Here is a 23,313-nt window from a genome sequence, read left to right as displayed (position 1 = left end):
TTTCATTTCATTTCATTTCATTTCATTTCATTTCATTTCATTTCATTTCATTTCATGCTTTAATTTCAGTCAAATATCAACTTTTAATAATAATAGCATCCCATTTAATAAATGAAGAAGTAAAGGGAGAAAAATCACCATTTTCCAGTCCCCATGAAGTAATGCCCTCGACGCTGATTCTCAATGCTGCCAAGTGCACACAACCAGAGGTAATCAAATATGAGTTGCTTCCCGATGGAAGTACACAAGAACACCTATCAAGTAACTATTCTGTCCAAAAACCAAACATGAATTGAGTCAAGCCTCTAGATTTAACTGTGAATTCACAGGAAATACGGGGGCAGACGAACATGTTAAATCACACCATTGTCAAGATGTGGTCATGGGATAGTCTATATGACGAACCAGCTTCTTTAACAAATAAATCGCAAGGAAAAAAAAATAAAGATGGATGAAGAAACTTTGGATTAGAAAAGACAACATGTATCTACCAGTTGCCTAATTGATTTGACCAAAGTACAAAAAAAAAAAAATCTTTCAAAGATTTGTAGAAATTTAAACACTAACCAGATATTGGATTACAGTAATATAGTAATTATAGTTTAGTTTTGATGTAATATTTTGGTTATGTTTACACACAGAATCCTTATCTTTTTTGGTTATGTTTACACACAGAATCCTTATCTTTTAGAGATACCTGCAAAAATGTATATGGATAAAATGATATGATACTGAAAATTTGCTTCCAAATAATCCAGAATGGGGAGAGAAATGGGTGAAACAAGATGTGAATGAGTTGGTAATTGTTGAAGCTGGTGATGTATACATGGAGGTTTGTTACACCTTTGTCTCCACTTTTATATATGCTTGAAATTTTTTATGACAAAAAGATTTTTTTTAAGTTTATTTATTTTGAGAGAGAGACAGAGCATGTGTGTGAGCTGGGGAGGGGCAGAGAAAGAGGGAGAGAGAGAATCCCAAGCAAGCTCAGTGCTGTCAGCACAAAGCCCGAAGTGGGCCTCAAACCCATGAACCATGAGATCATGACCTGAGCCAAAATCAAGAGTCGGACACTTAACCAACTGAGCCAGCCAGGTGCCCCTATAACAAAAAGTTTAAAGGCTTAAAGCAAAAAGGTTTATAATTATGCTAAAAGGAAGTAGTTCAGAAAATCTGATAAAGCAAGAATGGAGGAAAACGTCTGTGTCCACATGAAATTAAGCTGGTCTGTTTTCTTCTGGATCTATGCTCACCTGCCAGTTAATATCGTGATGGACCTCCCTTGGGAACAGCAGCTGAGTAGGCCATGTGGTGGGAGATGATGAACAGAAACAACTTGGTTCCTCTTTTAAAGCAATTATCGTGCTCCACCGCCAACACATTTAGAGAGCCGGAAGCCGTGTTGGTCACTATCTGATATTTGTGTGGTGCTGTGCCATTTACAAAATGTTTTACATACTTTTTTCAGTTAATCTTCAATCACAGCCTTATGAGGTAGATGATTCTCACTTTAGAGTCCAGGAAACTGGAACTCTGACCTCTGACTTCATCTGAACATAACTAAACTGGGACCCAAGCCCTGTCTTGGATGCAATCGAGCACTGTTGTTCCTTCCCAACCCTTTTTTTTTTTAATGTTTATTTATTTTTGAGAGAGAGAGAGAGAGAGAGAGAGACTGTGAGTGGGGGAGGAGCAGAGAGAGAGAGAGAGAGAGAGAGAAGGAGAACCAGAATCCCAAGCAGGCTCCAGGCTCCCAGCTGTCACAAACTGTGAGATCATGACCTGAGCTGAAGTCAGACACTTAATCGACTGAGCCCCCCAGGTGCCCCCTTCCCAACTGCTGATTGCAGAGCAGCTGAAGCAAGCATTTTGTGTCTTTTAAGTGTATGCATATGTCAGAGCAGTGCTGCGCCATCCATTCCTGGCGTAGACTTCTTTCTTCGTGGATGGTCATGGCCGGATGTAATTGGGAATAAGAAATAATGCATTGGACGTGAAGATTGTGCTAAATTAAGAGGGCAGGATGGGGGACAAATACCCCCCCCCCAAACGAATAAGCTCCTATCACATTCTCAATACTGTGCTGTTGACCAGAGTCTAATATGGGTGTGAGAGTCACAGCTGGAGGAGGGAAGGAGTCAAGGCTTTCTTTGCTTGAGAAGGTAGATAGATGGGGAGGAAAAAAAGAAAAGAAAAGAATGAGAGAGAGATGGACAGGAGGATCGGGTCAAAGCATGGGCACCCTGAACTAAAGTTAAGGCCCGGGGTGATGCCTCAAACTGTAGAAGTGCTGCCACCACCATGTGTAGGGGAAAAGTACCCAGTGGACTAATTTTGAAGGCCTATGGCTTCTATAGGAAAATATATTGAGAGAATAAGATGGTATTCACATTATTCCTAGTCTTTCTAGGAGAACTGAGTCAGTCACACCATTCCTGAAATGACCTTTAAAATTCTAAGGAGGCAGGGAAAGCTACTTCTAATTAAATGTTCGATGCTTGTTCTAACGTATGTATTAATGTTGTGTCAGATTTGTGATACGGTATATTTTGTATATACATATAGAATTATGTTGGAGTCCCTTAATCACATGGGTTTGAAATGTATGCACAATTAAAAATTGTTTCATGCTGAGATAGTGTAACAAGGTCTTAGAGAAGACCCACATATTTTCTGGATATGATTTCATTGATCAATAAAGAGGAGGGGTTGTAGCAGCCAATCTCTCAAATGCTCTGAGCCATGGAACCTCATTTCGCTGTTTTGAATGATTATGAGATTTGTTGTAGCTGTGTTTCTATAAGACTTTATTATGTCTAGAATTTATAGTAAGCCAAGGTGAGGTTTGGGAACAGAACCCTTAATTATAACATTATTAAGGGAAAAATGGGATCCGCTTTACAGTGCCACTGTGAGGAGTATATTGTGTCAAAGATCAAGGTTGCTGACATCATGTTTACTTAATTGATACAACTTCAAGCATTTATTGTGCACTTGTGTGCTGGGTATGCAGTGGGAGATGGCTCTTTCAATGTGTAAAAATGGGTCTAATAGTAATACCTACTTCACGGGGTTGCTGAGAGCAAGGCTTAAATTAATACATAGAAGGCATTAAGAAAAATGCCTGGCACAGAGTAGCTGCTCAATAAATGGTGGCTGGGATGTCATTGTCATCATTGTTACCGATCCTCACGACAACCTGTGATATGAGGTAGGGTTTAGGTTCTTTCCATCTTATACATGAATGTCAAGTGTGGAAGTTACACAGAACCGGAAGGCGAGGCTGGGCATTGTGACTTCTAGTCTTGAGGTATACTGTGACCCAGGTAGGGGACCCTTTTATAAAGCAGTAATCCCATATTATAGATGTTCCTTTTGCTTTTCTCTGATTTATCAGTAGCAATTCTGTAGGCTGATATGAAAAATCTCAACTCTATCATTAACATTTTTTGAAGTGCCAAATAACGCATTGTGGGTATGCTTTAATCCCAATTGTGATATCTTAAAAAGGGTGTTCATATGTGCTTCATATGCATAAAAATTTCTAAAGCAGATTCCTAAGAAATTTCTAAGAATGCTTACCTCTGGGGAGTGGGACTGGTGGTTACAAAGAATAGGTAGATCCTCACTTTTTCCTTTATACCCTTGTATGCTGTTTGAACTTTTTTGTCATGAATTTTTTTATAAATTAAAAAAAAAAAAAAAAAGATTTCCTGGTCTACTTGGGCTGCTGTAACAAGATACCACAGACTGGGTAGCTTGTAAACAACAGAAATTTATTTCTCACAGTTCTGGAGGCTGGAAATCTGAGACTGGGGTGGGAACGTGGTCAGGCAGGGGTCCTCTTGTAGGTGGAAGATTCCTTGTGTCCTCACATGGTGGAAGGGGCTAGGCAAGTGTGTGGAAACCCCTTTGGAATCCCTTTCATGAGGGCTCCACCCTTATTATGTAATCACCTCCCAAAGGCCCCACCTCCTGACACCACTTTGGGCATTAGGATGCCGCATGTTAATTTTGGAAGGAAGCTAACATTCAGATTGTAGCAGAGGGGGAGAAAAGTACAACAGTGACCCATCTCTAGAACAGTGTTTCCCCAACCCAAAATATCCTCTTTTCCCACTCACAAAGGCTTCAGGAAAGGACGTGTGGCACACTAAGTCTCAAGCTTGGAGGTGTACCATATATGGTACCTATGCTAAAGATTGTGAAAAGCTACCATACAGAAAACTATACAGTACATTGTTTTTAACCTTTATTACACCTGTTAATATCCTGCAGAATTGTATTTCACGGCACATTAGTTTTGGAACTGATGTAAAAATTTAAGAAAAGGTAACTTGGGCTTAGGTGGACTGCAAAAGGAGAAAAGGTGACTATTTCTTCAGGAATTGTGGGGGACATACCTGGTGGAATACCAGGAAATGTGGGTGACATAACTGTGGGTGACATACCTGGTGGATGAGTCTGGGTCTCAGATTCAAGCAAACCTGGGTCCAAATCCTGGGTCTTCCATTCCCTAGCTGGCTGAGCCCTAGCCAGGCTACCTAACCTCAGAGTCTCAGGGTGCTCACATGTGAAAGAGGAAGAATACTTCCCTCAGAAAGGCATTTTCAGGATTAGGTAAGAGAAGTACCTCGTCCACAGTCGATACTAATAAGGTTAGTTCCGTCCTCCTCACCCTTGGCTCTATCTCCCCACCTCCTTCTACTGATAAAAGGACAAATTACTGAAGGGTCCCTCCATTTATGAAAGGCTTCATTTCAGGATTTATCAGAAGTCAGGCTATCAGGTAACAAGGTCTTGCATTTTCAGTGGGAATCCATTTCTAAAATCTTGATTTCTGGATACCTATTTATTTCAAGCCTGTGTCTCTTATACAAGGCAAGGTTCACAGACTTTAGGAGACTGTTGAGAATCCTGTTTCTCTAAAATTTAGTGCCTAAAAGATAGAGAAATTCACTGTCTTAATCACACCCAGGTTTGCCTGCTCCAGGCATTTCCAGGCCCCTGCACCAAGGTGGCCCCCTTACTCTCATTTCCTGTTCTAGTGTTAACGCTCAAACACAGCGGAAACAAATTTCAGGATTAAATTTAAAAGTACGTGCACTAAAGCACTGCCTTTTCAAAGTAACCTTTGCATGAAGCTCTTGGAATCTAATTACCCAAGTGTTATTGGCCTCCCCCAAAATACCCATGTTGGTGCAGATTGGGTTTAAAGTTCAGGAAGTATTAACAAAAGGAATCAGAATCAAGATCTCAGGCATGGCCTCTGAAGAATCTCCCTGTCTGTGCTTGGCCTCTCCCTCCTCCTGGGTGTGCCCGCCTGGGAAGGCCAGTGAGTAACCTGCACATTTTTTTTTTTTTTTCATCTTGGCCCTTCCCACCCAGACGAGAGGACGGAGTGGCAGACAGGCAGGCAGACGGCGGTGAGTCCTGTTCAAGCATGCACGGAGCATACCTCTACCTGCACCCAAGTCCTGGACCCCTCACCACCCTTACCCCACCCCAGGAGGAGCCAGAGCCCCTGCGGGGGTCCGGAGGGGGCCTCTGCTCCCAATGGTAAGGGCTGCCAGCAGCGGGACCACTTAGTTCATTTGCTTTGGTGTTGGCTTTTCTTTTCAGTTATGTTTAGATGGGAGAGTTTCTGATGGAATTAAAGGTGTTTTGTTTGTTTGCTCTCAGTGGTCCCAAGACAAAGAAATGTCTTCCCCCAGCAGGGTTTATTAGAACTTGTAACCTGTTAGTCCGGCCTTGAAACAAAACTTAACATACTAATTATTTCTGGTTAGTACAGTTTACCCTTTTGGCCCTCCTAAAAAAAAAGAAAAGAAAAGAAAAGAGAAGAAAAAGAAAAGAAAAGAAAAGAAACCCAAAGAATAGCATTTACCAGATAGCTTTTGAAGGAAGGAAAGTGCTAAGGATTGTGGCCATTTTAATACATGGGCACCTCTGACTAAGTTGAGAAGTAGCTTGTTACTATAGCTTTAGAACAGACCAAGATGACATTTTGTCTTAAAATGAGCAAACAGAAAACCCTTTTTAAAAGATTTCAGTGTTGAATGAAGGATGCTGGCAGAGGGGTGTGAATAAGAGAGTTACAAGATAAGTTGGTCTAATTAAATATATATGAACATGAAAGTATTGAAGTAAATCTGTGCTGCTGTGGGAAGAAGAAAGTCAGATGTTCAATGTGGGATTCATGTGGTATTTAAGGGAGAAAACTGAGATCTTTGTGTAGTGTGTTGAGACTTCTTTGAGGGGAGGGTTGGAAGGCAAACGGAGGAGGCTGGGAAGCAGGTTTTTTTTTTTTTTTTTTCCGTGGGGCTGGTGCCAACGACTTCTCCCTCAATTGCTGTGGGTGAGAGTAATTCAGAGTAATCAAGTGCTGCATTGTTAGCAGGCTTCTGAGTTTCAAATATTTATTCTAAACACAAGCCATTGATTGCACTGGCATGGGAAAGAATAAAACTGCTGCCTCTGGTTCCTGGCCTAGCCCAAACTTTACTACCTGGGGAGATTTCAGGAAAAAGGTTGTAGGAAAGATAAAGCTAGAAGTGTAATGTGAATTTGAAACTACACCACTATAGTATATTTGAGACGGCCCCATTCCTTTAGCCTTGAGGAATTGTATTGTGGTTACATCTGAGCTAAGGGGGTTTTGTAAGAGAATGGCTTAGAAACTGCAGTAGAAACTGCCCAAAGCTGAGGCACTCCCATGACACATGTGGAAGTTTGGCCTGTGCCCGAGTGTCCCTGCGAATGTAGTACAGGTTCATTCTTGGCACCACTGTGCAGGCAACTTAAGGATTCTCTATAAGGAGCAACCTGTACATCACATAGGTAGGTTTTCAGAGCAGCGGTAAACAGTAGCCGTAAAAAGTACTGTACCAAGAAGGGTATGAAGTTGTGTGTGCATGTGTGTGTGTAAGTGGGGAGGGGCACAGGCAGGGTGAAAATCCCCTTCTTAGATTGCATACCCTACTTCTGAGTTTCCGGACGATACATTTTATCTTTTGTTGAAAAGAAATGAGTAATTCGTCATCATTATCATTATCAAGGTTCCTGTGGTGATCATATGAGTAGTTTGTTTTCTTATAGCTTTGGTTTCCTCTTGGCTAATTAATCAAAAGCATAGTCTGACTGCAGCCCAATCAGCCCGCTCATTAAGAGACCATCCAAGAATGTCACTTACTTTTTTTTTTTTTTTTTTTGCCTAGTGAGGGTGGGCACGATTATGGTAATTTTACCTGGGATGCGAAGTTTATATTTTCGACTCTATTGAGTTGTGATTGAGAAACAGACGGATGCCACTCCAAGCCACCCGCAGAGTTGACCGCACTTGGTAGCGCTTCTAGCCTTCACGAGTGTTTGCGGTTTGGTTCCTACATGTTCAGGTCTAAAACATCACCAGTCCTACCATACCTGCCTCACTCCCCGATCAAGTGCTCGGGAGTGGAAGACAATTTGGAGGGGTGCAGCAACATTTCCTCCTATTGATGGCCGGTCCACACATTTTCAAAACTTTATGGAGTTTTTTTCTCAAACTAAATTAAACGCAATACCTTCTTGAATTTGGCTTTTCTGAGGCATCTCTCTGGTGAGTTTAGCATTTCTTTTCATTTCATTGTGTTTTTCATCCATTCCTGTTGCTTAGTCTTTTGAGCAGTGATACCAAGCAGATTGAAGACTGGCCACATGCTTGGGGACCAAATATGCACTTAAGACAACCTTGCGTGTGAGCAGCACATGCTTTCTCCTTCCATTCTTTGTATCCACATCCCTTCCAAAGAGCCTCCACGCACTACTACCCAGCCCTGGCCACTTCTCTGCCATCCTGTGTTTCCTGGTTGCTGGAATTCTTTTCCCTACCACCCCCTGCTGTCCGAAATCTCACAAGGAGGTGTTTAGAGACTTCCAAAGGTCGGGTGGTTTCTCTAAAAAAACAGAAAGAACACCTTTATTGTAGGGATGCTGTAATAAGTTGCTGCTACATACCCCCAGGCTGCATACATCTTAGGGCCTGGGTCAGGGGCACGGTTGTTGATCCAGTCACCGCCCTTTTAGTGCGCTTCCTAAGTGATCAAACACCGGCAAGTGAAGTAGGAGTGGAGTGAAGCAGCTGGCGGCTAGAATATAATTAGCCTCGGTCTGGAATCTTCAGTGAGTGCCAGTTTCCTGCTCCTCAGGGCTCTTTTCTGGTCTAGTGTGTTATCTTTTTCCTGTAATATTTCTTAGGCATTGGTGCTCTTCGGTTAATGCTGTGGGGTCCTTTGCAGGATGTAGCCCTATGATCATTTGGTCACATTTCATCTGTAGACACATCCTAAGCCAAGAAGAGACATCATGGAAAGACTCACCCTGAACAAGTCCTCATAAGGATGGCATGTCATCCACATCATCTTTAAAAACCTCAGAGGATAATATGAAAGTGCTGAAAGGAATGAGACCGAGGTCTTGAGGAGTAAGTAAGGTGTGTGAATGCAGGCAGGAGTAGAAATGAGGAGTATCGAATGAAACTTCACCCTAACGATTGTATAACTTTTTTTGAAGTTAGGGTCAAAACCTCGGCCTGTACTGAGAAATCATATTTGACTTAAGGCAACGTTTTTCTCCCTTTGGTTGTATAGTAGACTTTGAAGCTAATGTCTGGTGATACGACTTTGTAGCTCCTCTTGTCAAGAGGTAGGGTCTAATTACCCAGCCCCTGAATGTGGGCTTGGCCTTGTAACTTACTCTGACCAATAGAATGTGCAGAAGTAGAAGGGTGAATGTGTACCAGTCCCCAGCATAGGGCTTAAGCGGCCTCTCGCACTTCTACTTGCTCACCTAGAATCTAGCCCGGTCACCATATGGACACTCCTGGACCCACTTGCTGTGGCCCAGAGACCCTTGTATCCCCAGCTGATGGTGGTCTTGAGCAGATATGTGAGGAGGAAATCCTGGACCAGCCAGCTGACCTGACATGTGAATTGGCCCAGGAGAGGTCACACAAATGGATCCGAAGACTCAGGAGCAATAAGTAGTGCATATTGTTTTCAGCTACTGAACATTGGAATGGTTTGTTACGCTAATAATAACGAATGAATTCATGTGGTCACCTGGAGATAGTGCTCCTGTGTTCACTTCTTGGTCTGCTAACATCACCACAAATGCTTAGTGCAACTCAGCATGAGAAATTCAATCAATGGAGGAACTCTGTTAGATGGGGGACATTTCCAATTCTTGTGATCATCAACATTACTTTGAGAACTTTTTAACAACACATATACCTATGTCAGATTATTCAACTAAATATCTATAGATGGGGACTAGGAATCTGTAATTTAGAAAGCTCTGGTGATTGGCTAGGATTGAAAACCAATAAGCCAATGGTCTTGTTAGTCCCTTACATTACGGAAAGATGCAGTGATTCCAGTTCCTCTGTACTTAGGCAAACAACACTCCAGCGGTTCAGAGTTCTTTACTGATTTGATATACGTACAACCTTGGATCACGAGTAACTTGTTTTGTGAGTGTTCCGCAAGACGAGCAACATTTCTAATACATTTTAATTTGATAAACGAGCAATGTCTGGCAATACGAGTAGTGCGTGATGCTGAATGTCACATGATCACAACTGAGGCAATTCTCAAAATTCGCTTTGATAGACAAGTGCTTTGGATTACAAGCATGTTTCTGGAATGAGTTTTGCTTGCAAATCAAGGTTTTACTGTATCTCGAGCCACATAAGAAAAGTTTATAGTCACCTTTGGGCAATCACATTGACCTGATCCTAGATGAGAAAAATTCACAGGTGCAGATTGATGGCTGCAATTATACACTTTTACTATTGTATCCCATGAGATTTAGAACATTGTATAGATTTCCTGAATAAGTCTTTGGCATTGGGGATGTAATACAGCCCTTACTTGTTACTTATTAAGAAAACAAGGCAAACGTTTTAGCCCTTAAACTACAGGTGAATTTTTGCTGTGGTGGGTGTATCAGTTGTTGCTACAATAATGTTACATTACAAACAACCACAAAATCTCACTAGCACACAATACGCTTTTTTAAAAAAGTTCATTTATTTATTTTTGAGAGAGAGAGAGAATAGGCATGAGTTCATGGGGGGGGGGGGAGAGGGGCAGAGAGACAGGGAGAAAGAGTCCCAAGCAGGCTCAGCACTATCAGCACAGAACCCTACCTGGGGCTCAATCCCAGGAACCATGAGATCATGACCTGAACCAAAACCAAGAGTAGGACCCTTAACCGAATGAGATACCTGGGTGCCCCACAACAATATATTTTTATTAACCCCTATGTCTGCAGGTTAGGGTGGGAAGAATCAACTGATCTTGACTTAGCTTCATCGGGGGTGGCTTTATTTTACATGTCCCTCAATTTTTCTCTCGGATCAACTGTTTGGGCACGTTCTTCTCACAATGATAGCAGACATAGAAGAGAAAAAGCCACAATGAGCTATAGCTCATTTCAAGCTTCTGGGTTATGCCATTGACTGTTGACATCCTGGTGGACAAAGCAGGCCATATGGCCAAATCTACTGTCAAAAGCTAGGGAAATACAAATTTGCAGAGAGAAACTGCAAAGTCACGTGGCAGAGGGCATGGGTACAGAGAGAAGTAAAGAATTAGGGTCATTAAAGTAAACTCCCATGATGGGGGAAGGACATGTGAGGGATTTATATTTTTTCCTTCTTTGAAAAGCTGGTGAAGTCAAAACTGGGTTCCAGAAAGTGTAGAAGTAAGTGTCTTTGCTGCTATGATCTGCAATGGAGTGTTAAAGGGAAAAAAATTCCTATAATTACCTCAAACTTGATAGATAAGAAATATGGCACTAGAATGCCTCCATTTCTATTCTCACCCCATTCCCCGAAGTGTAAAGGGATCATGAGTTCGGTTATTCACTGGCCACTTCCAGGAAGGGCATGATTTGGGGTGAAGTCATTGTGTTAGGTCACATCACATCCCTTTGCTACCATCGCTTCTTTCCAAGGCAAAAAGAAATGAGTTTCCATCTAGTCAGATCATTTGGAACCTTTTCCCAAATACTAGCCCAATGTTGCAGTGGTTAAAAGAGATTTTCGTGAATATACTTTTTGATTACCTGTCTCTTTCTGGATTGCTTAATGAAAGATCTATAGTCCTGTGCCTCTGGTCGAGATAGGAAACCCATGTTCCGAAATATGATTGAGTTTCTCAGATACTCTCCACAACAGAAACTATGTTTTACGGTGTTACTAAGAATAACAATGGAGTACAGTTGATGTTGAACAACGTGGGTTTGAACTGCACAAGTCCATATATACATGGATTTTTACAGTAATGTAAATGTATTTTTCTCTTCTTTATGATTTTCTTAATAACATTTGCTTTCCTCTAGCTTACAGTATTAAGAATACAGCATATAAAACATATACAAAATATGTTAATTGACGGTTAATCTTATCAGTAACGCTTCTGGTCAACCGTAGGCTATTAGTGATTAGGTTTTGGGGAGTCAAAAGTTACATGTGGATTTTTCAACTGTGTGGGTTGTCCGTTTCCCCAACTCCTGGGTTGTTCAGGGGTCAACTATACTTTATTTCAGGCCACAGGTTTATAGGCATTGCTATTGACCATTCTGTGCTTTTGGATCTGCATAGTGTATTAAATTTACTTCCGAGGAAACTGAGATACAAAAGACTATGTAACTTCCATGAAGCCACATCTACTGGCCATCTGAGATTAGAAACCTGTCCTCTTGGTTTGTCAGCTTTTTCTTGGCAGTCTTATCGATGCTGCCTTGTTTCACAAAAAGCAGATGAGGCTACGATTACCTAATGGGTTTCTCTTCCTAAGAAGCCCCTCCCTCCTAGTATTTATGCTCCATGGGAAATAAAGAATTCTAGCAGGAAGGTATTCAATAATATAAGATTTCTGTATTATAATGTTAAGGAAAATAAGCTGGATTATAGGTCACTTCTAAATTCTATTTCCTAAGGTTTCTTTGTTACTGTTTTGATCACAGAAATAAATTGGGGTGGGGACTGTTTAGATAGAAGTCCTCCCAGGGTCCCTGTGACTGTACTTATTTCATGTATTTTCTGAGCCCTCACCTGCCATTTCTGTTGCCTAGTGACTGTTCACCAATTGCTTGCAGTGGTTCTCTAACAAACAACGCTCTTTCTATTTTATGTGGAAAGCTGATTTGATTAAACAACTCACTTAAACTAATGCTTCGTAGGAGCCATGATATGATTGGAACAGGCATTTCTAGGGGTAGTCTTGTCAAATTAGCACATGCAAACAATCAAGTAATTGCAATGGCTCTGACTATATGGAGTCTGCTACCATTACTGTATAAGCTGGTTCTCTTGGATAGGTTGTTTCCATTCTGGTGATGGTTTTGCCTGAAACCTCTTGTGTCTCCCATATAACGCTAATGCTGCATAATATATTGTTATTTGAGCAATAATTTAATATCCTACACCTCCTCTTACTCAGTCTCAAGGGCCATAGCTGCATTGTTTACCACCAAAAACCTAGGATCCAACATAAGAGAATCTAATTAGGTACTAAGTGAATGCATGAGTGAGTGGATGCTGAGAGTATGATATCCAGTGCCTAGGACAAATTTAGGATTCTTCCCAGGTGATTCTGCCCCCAAGAAGGGGTAGTGAAGGGTTAATGTTCTCTTTGGGAGCTGGAGGGATTTGGATATGGATCTCAGCAGAGCTGCCTGAATCACATTCTTTCTGCTACTATAGCAACAGGTTGAGAATTCTGCAGGCTTTGTCTCCTGCCTACATTGGAAATGCCTGTATGCAGGCGACCTCATTGTCTGAGGGACAACTGTGTGTGTGTGTGTGTGTGTGTGTGTGTGTGTGTGTTCTATGATGTTTCAATGAAGCAGCTTCTTTGCAGACACAAAGAAGCCAACACAAAGCAGGGGCTAAGAATCATGGAAAGGCTGAGAGAGATCTTGTTTTGATTGGAGGGACATTTCCAATCTTTTGTCCCCTGAAGAGATGTGAAGTGGAGAAGGATTTGAGGTTTAGAGGTAGTCTATAGTATCTTTCCCTGCCTTCTTAATGAGACCTGTCTTCTGAGAGATGCCTCCTGGCAGCTTTTGGAAACCTTTCTCTCTCTCTCTCTTTTGGGAACCTTTCTCTTACTGTCTTTGCTTAACAAATAGGTGGTAGTGAAGCTCTTGGATGATTGCCCATGTTGTGTTCACTTCTAAGTTTGGAGATGCCAGAGTCGACCAGAATGTGGGTCTTTCCCTCTGTATTTACCAGTCCTTCTAATCAACTCTGTATCTTTGTTGAGAAGGAAGGACAAGTTAACTGAGACTGAGAAATGGAGGTGTTAGTCTTTACTTGCTGTAGCAGTGTTGCAAAGAGAGGAACGAAAATGGGGAAGCTGCTGAGGAAAGTCACTTAGGTGGTATTAACTTCCCAGGAGGTGTCTGTCACTGGCATTTAAAAAATGCCCTGCCTGTTTACTCGGGGCTGCTTCTCAGGTGGGTTAAGATTAGAGTTTAGGGCTAATTGTAGTTCTTGTTGGACTAATGGGTGAAGTCAGCAGACCTTAAATACCACTTTGTATTGATTAATCACATCACCACAGTAGTGTTTTCACTTTGCACGCAGATGGAGAAGTCTGCCTGGTTCACTCTTTGTTGCTGGTTTACGAAAACATTTTGGTCAGAAATATCTGAATGTCTCCAGCCATTCTTTAGAAGCAGCACTGAGTTCTTAAAAGTTCCATTTTAAAAACTTTCATGGCGCCTGGGTGGCTCATTTGGGTTGGGAGTCCGACTTTGGCTCAGGTCATGATCTCACGGTTTGTGGGTTCGAGCTCACATCGGGCTCTGTGCTGAAAGCTCAGAACCTGGAGCCTGCTTCCGATTCTGTGTCTCATTCTCTCTCTGCCCCTCCCCCACTTGTGCTCTCTCATTGTCTCTCATAAATAAATGTAAAAAAAAAAAAATTTAAAAACTTTTATCCCTGACCCACTACATACCATTTGAATATGGGATAAGCCCTTGGTCTGTATGTCTCAGAGTTCCCTCAGCACTGCTTTTTAAGTCTGGTGTGGCCACTGAAACTCCCAGTTCTTGTGGTGTGGTCCAGTGGGCTCTGGGCTGGGAGCCAGCAGCCCCTGGGGGGTCTAGTCCTAGCCTGAGTGGCCTTGGGCAGCTTAAGTGGGGATTTTAATTCCACTGCATATAGAATGAGAGATGTGGATGACATTGCTAGCATTTCATTCACGTCTCTCATACACACACAAAAACTGGAACTCCGGTTGTTGGAAAAGTAGAAAATGCCTTTGCTTTCTTGAAGGGCTTGTAATTTGCAGCTCCTTTAACTCCTCATACTTTAGGTCTACACTTCAGTGTCAAAGATTCCTCAGGGAAGACTTCCCTGACCCCCCAGGCTAGAGCAGGGCTCCAGGCATATGCTCCCTGCTAAGCGTGTTCCTTTATTTCATCATACTTAGTATAGTTTGTAATTATCTTTTTTTTTAAGTTTATTTATTTTGAGAGAGACAGAGACAGAGTGAGTTGGGGAGGGGCAAAGAGGGAGGGAGACAGAGAATCCCAAACAGGCTCCACACTGTCAGTGTGGAGCCCGATGCGAGGCTTAAACTCACAAAACCGTGAAATCGTGATCTGAGCCAAAATCAAGAGTCGGACACTTAGCTGACTGAGCCATCCAGGCACCCCGTTTTTTTTAAAGTCAATTTTCTCTCTCATAATGAGGCTAAGGTCTTTGGGAGGCAAACACCCAATCTGTTTTGTTCACCATTGATTCTGCATAGGAGTCACTCAGTAAGCATTTGTTTTAGACTGACAGTGCTGCATTTGGCTGTCTGGAGGGTGCAAAGATGATCACATCACAGTCTGTGCCCTTCAGGTTCTTCAGATTTACTTGTCCTGTTTCTCTTCTCTACCATCTCAACCCATACCCAGAATATGCTGTAAGAAATTAACAAAAAACCCAGGGCTCTTGTAATTGATCTGATCATTAGATAGATTTTCATTTTCCTTGATGGGACTGGTTAGTCTTTTGTGACAAAATCCATGAACTGAAGCAAGGTCCTGGAAGGAGGTTGTTAGAAGACAGTATAGAGAATAAAAGCAGTGGATGAAAAAGAAAAAAAAAAGAGAGGGAGGGAGGGAGGGAGAGAGGAGGAGGAGGAGACAGCAAGAAGAGCTTTGAAATCATGTGGTTCTATCTTTTTAATTAATTTGCCTGTAAGTGTCCTTATGTGACTGACAGGTTTTACAAGCAAGGACATGTTTCTTAAACAGAATTCTTACCTGAAGTGTTGAGTAATGGAAACACAAAGAGTTTGCAATCAAAAGGTGATTATAAGCACACAAAGAGTTGACGGGACTCCAGAAATCTCTTTGCTTTAAAAAACAGGAAGATACCAATTTTCCAGAGGATTGGCAGGTTCCTGTAAACCAGTACAGTTAGGATCAATACAGGCCTTCGCATTATGAAACCAGAGCTAGCATTGCACATTTGAACAGCAAGCCTAGACCAGATGCTGCCAGGAAGGAAAAGCGAGAATTCATCAACCAGGTACAGGAGGAAGAGGGGGGAGTTGATTAAATTAGAAAATACAACTAACTCCTTTTGGTCTCACTGAGTTTGCAGTTTGGAGGAGAGTGACTTAGGGAAGTTATACTGATTAAGCTTCTGTAGAAAGCATGAAATCTCTAGCTTCAAAAAGCCAAATAACTTCAATTTATCTTGAGAACAGGTATAGATAGAGAGTATGGATAGCTGAGAGAGTTCAGCTTTCCCGGCAGAGGACAGCCTTTGCCTGCACACTTGTTCCTGCTTCCCTTTCTCACCCAAACCCACAGGCCCAGAGTGTGTCAGTCGCCGGCCTTTAGGCTTGGTCCACCGGGGGGTTAAACCCCAGCCAGACCACAGGCCTCCCAAAGTCATTCCAGGAAGAGAAGAATGACTAAAACAGTCACATAATCTCTCTTCTTTATGGGGAGGAAGGAATTTTAGCCAAGAATGCAAGGTGTGCCTATGGGCTTTGTGCCTATGCTGCACACATCCTACACACACACACACACACACACACACACACACACACACACATGCGCGCGCACATGCACACGTATGTCCACTCTGCATGTTCACTTACTTGGGCAGAGATAGTACGGTATGCCATGTTGGCCAAAGACCAGGACGTAACTGTGTTGAGTTGACAAACAGCCAGGCCATCAGGCTCATGTGTCTCACGAGGCATTATTAACTGGCCCCTCCTTCATTTACAAAACTATGATCAACAAAGATAATATGTGGAATGTGTTGCCTTTCTATTTGATATCCCCTTGTGAGGTAGTTTCAGAGCAGGTCAGCTCCAGGCGTCTCTTGGTTTCCTAGGAATTTGCCCTTTTCTAGCACTTTCACACAATTCTTTAAATCCCTTTGTTTCCAGTGGCAAAGGTTCTCTTAAATCTCAGCTCTACCAGCTCCTACCTGTACAGCTTGGGCATGTTATTTAACATCTCTGTGCCTCATTTTCTTTGTCTTTATATGGAGTTAATAATAATGTCCCTCTCATAGGAGCCTTGTGGGAAGGAAATAAGATCATCTAAGAAAATTTTTTTGCACAGTGTCTGGCATATAGTGTATGTTGGAAACTTGTTGCCATTTTTTTTTTAAATTTTTTTTCAACGTTTATTTATTTTTGGGAGAGAGAGAGACAGAGCATGAACGGGGGAGGGGCAGAGAGAGAGGGAGACACAGAATCGGAAACAGGCTCCAGGCTCTGAGCCATCTGCCCAGAGCCTGACGCGGGGCTTGAACTCACGGACCGCGAGATCGTGACCTGGCTGAAGTCGGACGCTTAACCGACTGCGCCACCCAGGCGCCCCAACTTGTTACCATTTTTAATATGATGACGAGATTTCAGCCTTTTTTCTTCTTTCCTCCTCCTGAGTTAGAAACACCCCTTGACATTTGGTAGTTCTCAATATCAGGGTTTATTCCAGTGTGGGCAGAAGAGAGGGGAGCAGTGGCTGGGCAGGAATGGGGGTGATGGAGACCTGTGCCCATGTTCTTCTACTCCCTCCTATTCCATTGCTATTTCTGGTATATCATACTGATTCTTTACCTGTTGATGGCTGGATGCAAAACTGAGTGCAGTGCAAAAAGGAATGTGCATTCAGCTCTGTCTTCTAGGAAGTGGTAATCTAAGTTCCTGACCCACTTTTACCTATTCTGCAAGTCTACAACATGTCTTGCTGTAAACGCTCAAATCCTAGCTCAAACTGACCACACCAACTAATGTCTAACATAGCAAGCGCCCTAGGGTTACCACTGGTACCAGTTGATTTGATCAAGGAAGACAGGAGTAGTCATGGAACAATTTGGCACCTAGAGGAAAACACTGTTTAAAAGTCAAAGAGCAAGTCAAGTGTCAAACTTTCTGAGCTACCCAATCTCTCAGGAATGAGAGGAAGGAATATGAATCACTGGACCTGGAAAGAAGGCACAGGAGAAAGGAAACAGGAGGTCCCCGGTTCAGCCCCTCTGTGAAAGAGTGGCCATTACATTATAGCTGAGTAGCAGAGCTGGGACCCTAAGCTTCTGTAGCCCTAGCCTCCTGACCCACAAAGTACAGGTGGTAAACATTAGGTAATGTATATAAAGCACATGCCTATAAGCCCTGGAATAAATACTCAACAAATGTTAGCCATGATCAGCTCATGCAGAACACCTCTGTATTCAGCAATTTGGCTGCCACTTTTGCTTCCCAGTTCAACATGACTTAACCTCCACCACTTGTTCCTGATGCTGCCTACAGCTTACATGTTGACCACAGTTAGTGGGGAGGAGGCATCGCATCTGTCTGCAGCCCTGGTTAGTCTTGACAGTTCATAAGTTGGAATTAAATGAGCCATTTTGAGGATTCACAGATAGTGTTCTGTCATTCACACAAGGGGCAGGCAGCTCTCTGGTAATGACTGCAGGATGGCAGTATGTGTGTCTATGTGTGTCTGTGTGTGTGTGTGTGTGTGTGTGTGTATGTATATGTTTTATTTTATTTTTGAGAGCACACACCAGCAGGGGAGGGGTGGGGAGGGGGCGGGGACAGAGGATCCAAAGTGGGCTCTGTGCTGACAGCAGACAGTCCGATGCAGGGCTCAAAATCACATGCTGTGAGATCATGACCTGAGCCAAAGTCAGATGCTTAACAGACAGGTTAAGATGCCACTCAGGTACCCCAGCACTGTATATATATTTAACTTGAATTCATATTTTATCATTTCTTTCATTTTTATGATCAAAGCCATAATTTATTCTTCATTCTGGTGAAAGTGGGGTGGTTTCCATTGGTGTCTTTCACAATAAAAAAGTAGAAGAATGGGTATAAATTATACAGTTTTAAACACGAGACAAATTCAGTGTTATTTAATTCACCCTACTCACTTTACAGATGTGGAAGTTGAGGCCCAAGGGTATTAAATGAATTCCCTGAGTGGCAGAAGGACAGGTCTTCCAGCCCTAATTCAGGGTCTCCTGTGTTTGGTCTTTTGGTTTATTGCTCTTCCAAAGTGACCATCGCCATAAAACAATTGGAGAGCCATTGTTTTTGAAGCGTGAAGGTGGTCATCTGTGTGGAGAAGTCTCAAACAAGATAATGACACCTTTGACCCAGTCTCTTCCTGTCTTTGGCACATTATCCCTGACTCGCTACAGGACATACACATCTATTATGTGAAAGAGACAGTGATGACAGAATGAACAGTTCCTGTTTTTCCCCTCTGAAAAAGAACTCCTCCACTAACTCTGTGCTGTTAGGTATACAGTCATGATCACAACAGAAACAGACCCCCTGTACTCCACACATGGTCCAGGGGATTGATTGAAGGAATATTTCATCATCTAGTGAATATCCATCCTCTGTGGAATCTCATCCTCTAGCTCTGTAATTCAAAGAAAATGTCAGACCTGTGTAGCACAAGACCTGGATATTCATGAATAGATTTTCTCAAGGATAATTGGTTAAGTGGCTTTTAATTCTTTTAATAAAGCAAAATTGTAAGATATATGTAGATAAACAAGGATGTATAGAGAAAGTATCTGAAGAAAATATACATTAAAGATATAATAGCAATTGTTCAAAACCAAGATTTAGCAAATTGTAGAATTATCCAGACTAGACTAAGTTTTTCTCTCAATCTATAGATTATCTTCTTAGTAGTTCAGATGCAACATTTTGCATTTGCTTCTTTGTTTCAAGCCAATAATAACTTATTCATCAAGCAACTACTATGTGTCAGACACTATAATGATGCTTTTATGAGATCACATTTAATTTGCATAGTACTGTGAAATAGGTGTGATTTTCCTCATCTTATTGACAAGGACACTAAGACTCAGGGGTCAAGGTAACCAGATTTTGTGGGGTATTTGATGACCTATTTTTGTTCCCAGAGAAGTAGAGCAGAATAAGGTTTTAGGCAAACACCAAGGAAAGATTGTTAATTCAGTTGCTGAAACAAATGAAGCTTGACCATCAGAAGACCAGCCTATTCTTCCTGGCTAGTACCACCGTAGAAAACAGCCCTTCTGAATTTTGAAGATGCAGCTTATTAAAGCAGCCATCCTGACCCTGATCCTCCTGCAGTGCCTTAGTGTATATGTCTATGGGTTAAAGATGTCCTCTGAGTGAATCCGGTTTCCCTTCTCCTTCCTCCATCAGTTCTTTCATTTTCCCCTGCACCAAAAGCTACCGTCTCTGCATGGGCCTCATCATGGGCATTGCTAGGGATGGGTCAGAATTAGAACGTGAGCATCTAGGCCTCCTCTGACACCAAGAGGCACACCTGTGAATAAATGCTCCAGCTTTAGTACTTGGACTGTGTCATTGTATTTTGTTCTTAGGGTCCTTTTAGAAATAATTTCTGGGTCTGTGCTGGATTGCATAAATCCAGAGACAGTGCAAGTTGTGTCACTCACTAATGGTGATGGCTAAAATTTGTAAACTGTTTTGTGGCAAGTCATTTCAGAACCTGTTTACACTCAACAGACAAAAGCCTTCTCCTTCCTTAGTCACAATAATAAAAGCTAAAAGCTAAAGATATAATAGCTTCATATACATTATCTCATTTACCAACTACACCCATCAGACTGTTAGTCCCTTCTGACATATAAGGATATTGGGACTCAAGTAGGCTGTCTTGTGTTCAAGATCATATACCAGCAAGTGTCAGAATAGAAATTTCTTGGGGACCCTGGGTGGCTCAGTCAGTTAGGCATCTGACTTGGGCTCAGGTCATGATCTTGTGGTTCACAGGTTCAAGCCCCACATCGGGCTCTGTGCTAACGGCTCAGAACCTGAAGCCTACTTCGGATTCTGTGTCTCCCTCCCTGTCTCTGTCTCTCCCCTCCTCCTCTGCTCGTGCTGTCTCTCACTCAAAAATAAAAATAAAACACTAAAAAATTAAAAAATAATAATAATACAGATTTCTCTAACTCCAAAACCTACACTGTGTTGTGTTACCATTTTTTAAAATTCATTAATTTTTTTTATTTTATTTTAGAGTACAAGCGGGGGAGAGGGACAAAGGGAGGGAGGGAGGGAGGGGGAGAGAGAGAGAGAGAGAGAGAGAGAGAGAGAGAGAGAGAGAGAGAATCTCAAACAGACTCCATGCTCAGCATAGTGCCCAATGAGAGGCTCTGTTCCACAACTTGGGGATCATGACCTGGGCCAAAATCAAGAGTCTGATGTACAAGGAACTGAGCGACCAGGCATCCCAATGTGTTTGTCCCCATTTTTTAAAAAAGGAAATATATTTATAGAAATTTACTCACTAGCTTTGACTCTGGGTTTTGACTGTTTTTGAGAATCCAGTCCAGTCAATGTCCAGGAATAGAGATTTGCCACCATTAAGGTCATGCTGAAAAAAACACCATAGTTTCTAAAAACACATTACATCTCAAAAAGATGTAATCCAGAAACGCCTAATGTTACAACTGCATCAGTGCAATATGTGTATGACTTGCCAGCTTAGACTCATTTGGAGATATAATTTCTTTGTTTTTAAAAAAATCTCTCTTGTTCATGTTGACCTGTGGTCTGATTTTGCGAAACATAAAGGGTCTGGGTGCATGATTATTGAGCTGGTTCCCCAAACACCCTTCCAGTTATAACAGTGCTTCTGCAGATTGCCACCCCCTTCCCCCATGCTTCCTACTTAGGATAATTTGATTTTTAGAAGTGCTCATTTAAATAGTATTCTACAAAGTATTGTTTGCTCTTCTACTTATATTATCAATGCTCATTATTATAGCTATCAGTGAAGAAAAGATAGTAATTAGACTTAGGCACAGCTGCAGAACAATCTTTGCCTGATACTTTGTTGAGGGTAGTTAATGCTTTCTCAGTTATACCTTTTTATTGTCTGGGTTTTTTTTGAGAATGTCCAGATTTAGCTAGATTTCCCCTTCTTCATTTCTCTAGGAGCCAATGAGTTGAAACTGCCATTGTTTTTCCTGATGTAAGTGTCACAGCAGAACCATCTCTGGGATGTCAGAAAGCTCATAGTTTTTGAAAATAGTACTGCACTGGGGCACCTGGGTGGCTCAGTTGGTTGGGCATCCAACTCTTGATATTGATATCAGCTGGGGTTATGCTCTCATGGTTCATGGGATCGAGCCCTGTGTCAGGCTCTGCGCTGACAGCACAGAGGTTCTCTCTGTCCCTCTCTCTGCTCCTCCCCCACCTGTTCTGTCTCTCTCCCTCTCAACGTAAATAAGTAAACATAAACAGAAAAGAAAAATCACACTGCGGTCATGAAAGAATTGAGGACTGAGTTTCAAGAAGATGAAATTTCTTATTTGCACAGTGTAACTGATCAAGCTATACTTTTGTGGTTAGTGCCACATGAATAGGTAATGTCAATATAGGGAGAATGAAAGAAGGAATCAGTACAATTCTTTGATTGTAAGCAACAGTAAATAGACTCTGGCTAACTAGAAATTGTTAAGTTTTTTAAAGTAGTTTTTTAAGTTTATTTATTTATTTTGAGAGAGAGGGAGAGAGAGACTCCCAAGCAGGCTCTGTGTTGTCAGTACAGAGCCCAACGCAGGGCTCAGTCTCACAAACTGTGAGATTGTGATGTGAGCCGAAATCAAGAGTTGGATGCTTAACCCACCAAGCCACCCAGGTGTCCCAGAAATTTTTTTTAAAGGAGAGTTTATTGGAAGGACATGGAGGGGTGAGGGGAAAGGTGTGCTCACAGAATTGAAGGAAAAACTGAGAAATCAAGCTGAAAAGCCATACTCAGAAAGAGCAGGGGTAGAACAGAATTTGGGGCTCTAGTGAGGACTTGCAGGTGGCTTCTTCCAGTGCTGTCATCTTGATGAATGAATAACAGCCATTTTCAGTTTCATTTTTATTTTCCTAAAGAGTAAAGTTCCAGAGAAAGAGCTTTGCAGTGGCTTAGCTTAGCACATGTGGCTTCAGGGAGACTGGGGACCTTGCCCGGCAGCCCCACCAGTCAGTCTCTAATAAAGCAGCCCCTAAAAAGCACATTTTAAACAAGACTCAGAAAATACTAACCGTAAAGGAAAAAATTGATCAGCTAGACTACATTAAAGTTACAACTGTTTATCAGTAGGTGAGAGAGTTAAAAGCAAGCTGCATCACGAGAGAAGATACTTGCAATACACACATACCTGACTGAGAACTCCTATCCAGAATGTATAAGGAACTTCTACACATCAACTTCTATAAAGCAGCAGACCACCCAATGGAAAAAAAGCCTTGAAAAGGTACTTGCAGAAGAGGATATCCAAATGACCAGTATATGCACAACTTCATTAGGCATCAGTGAAAGCCCAATTAAAGCCACAGTACCTACCATCACGCACCTACCATTATAGCTAAAATGAAAAACTAGACAATATCAAGTGTTGACAAGGATTTAGAGCAAAAAGAACTCTCAGTCGCTGCAGATGGGAGTGTAAGGGGTATGATCACTTTGCATACCCAATGTCATATCAATTCCATACCTGGTTAGGTACCCAAGAAAATCCCACGCATGTATGTGCCAAAAAGCATGTATAAAAATATTCACAGAAGCATTGGCTACAGTTAATTAAGTTTGGAATCTATCAACTGTCCATCAGCCAGAATGGATAAATCACGTCACACCCATACACTTCAATATAGAAAATGCAATACGATATAGAAAATACAATATAGAAATGCAAAGTAACACACCGTATGCAACAAAGTGAATGGATTTCACGGATATACAGAGGACATACTATATGATGTCATTTAT

General features: G+C 41.9%; 1 protein-coding gene across 4 annotated transcripts in view; it reads left to right on the top strand.

The window, feature by feature from the left end:
- STON2 (stonin 2) overlaps positions 1-23,313 on the top strand; it is a 159,661-nt gene that overhangs the window by 90,293 nt on the left and 46,055 nt on the right. For 3 of the 4 annotated variants that reach the window (XM_040477922.1, XM_040477919.1, XM_040477920.1), the window contains one exon: positions 5,389-5,559. The exons of the other annotated variant lie outside the window; for it this stretch is intronic. In XM_040477922.1, the coding sequence (XP_040333856.1) occupies positions 5,389-5,559 (171 nt within the window). The remainder of the gene's footprint in view (positions 1-5,388; positions 5,560-23,313) is intronic. 4 annotated transcript variants of the gene reach the window in all.

This window comes from Herpailurus yagouaroundi, unplaced genomic scaffold (genome assembly GCF_014898765.1).
Source record: "Herpailurus yagouaroundi ecotype Mexico unplaced genomic scaffold, PumYag 141, whole genome shotgun sequence".
In the NCBI taxonomy this organism is placed as follows: domain Eukaryota; kingdom Metazoa; phylum Chordata; class Mammalia; order Carnivora; family Felidae; genus Herpailurus; species Herpailurus yagouaroundi.
This window is presented reverse-complemented; position numbering and strand designations above follow the sequence as displayed.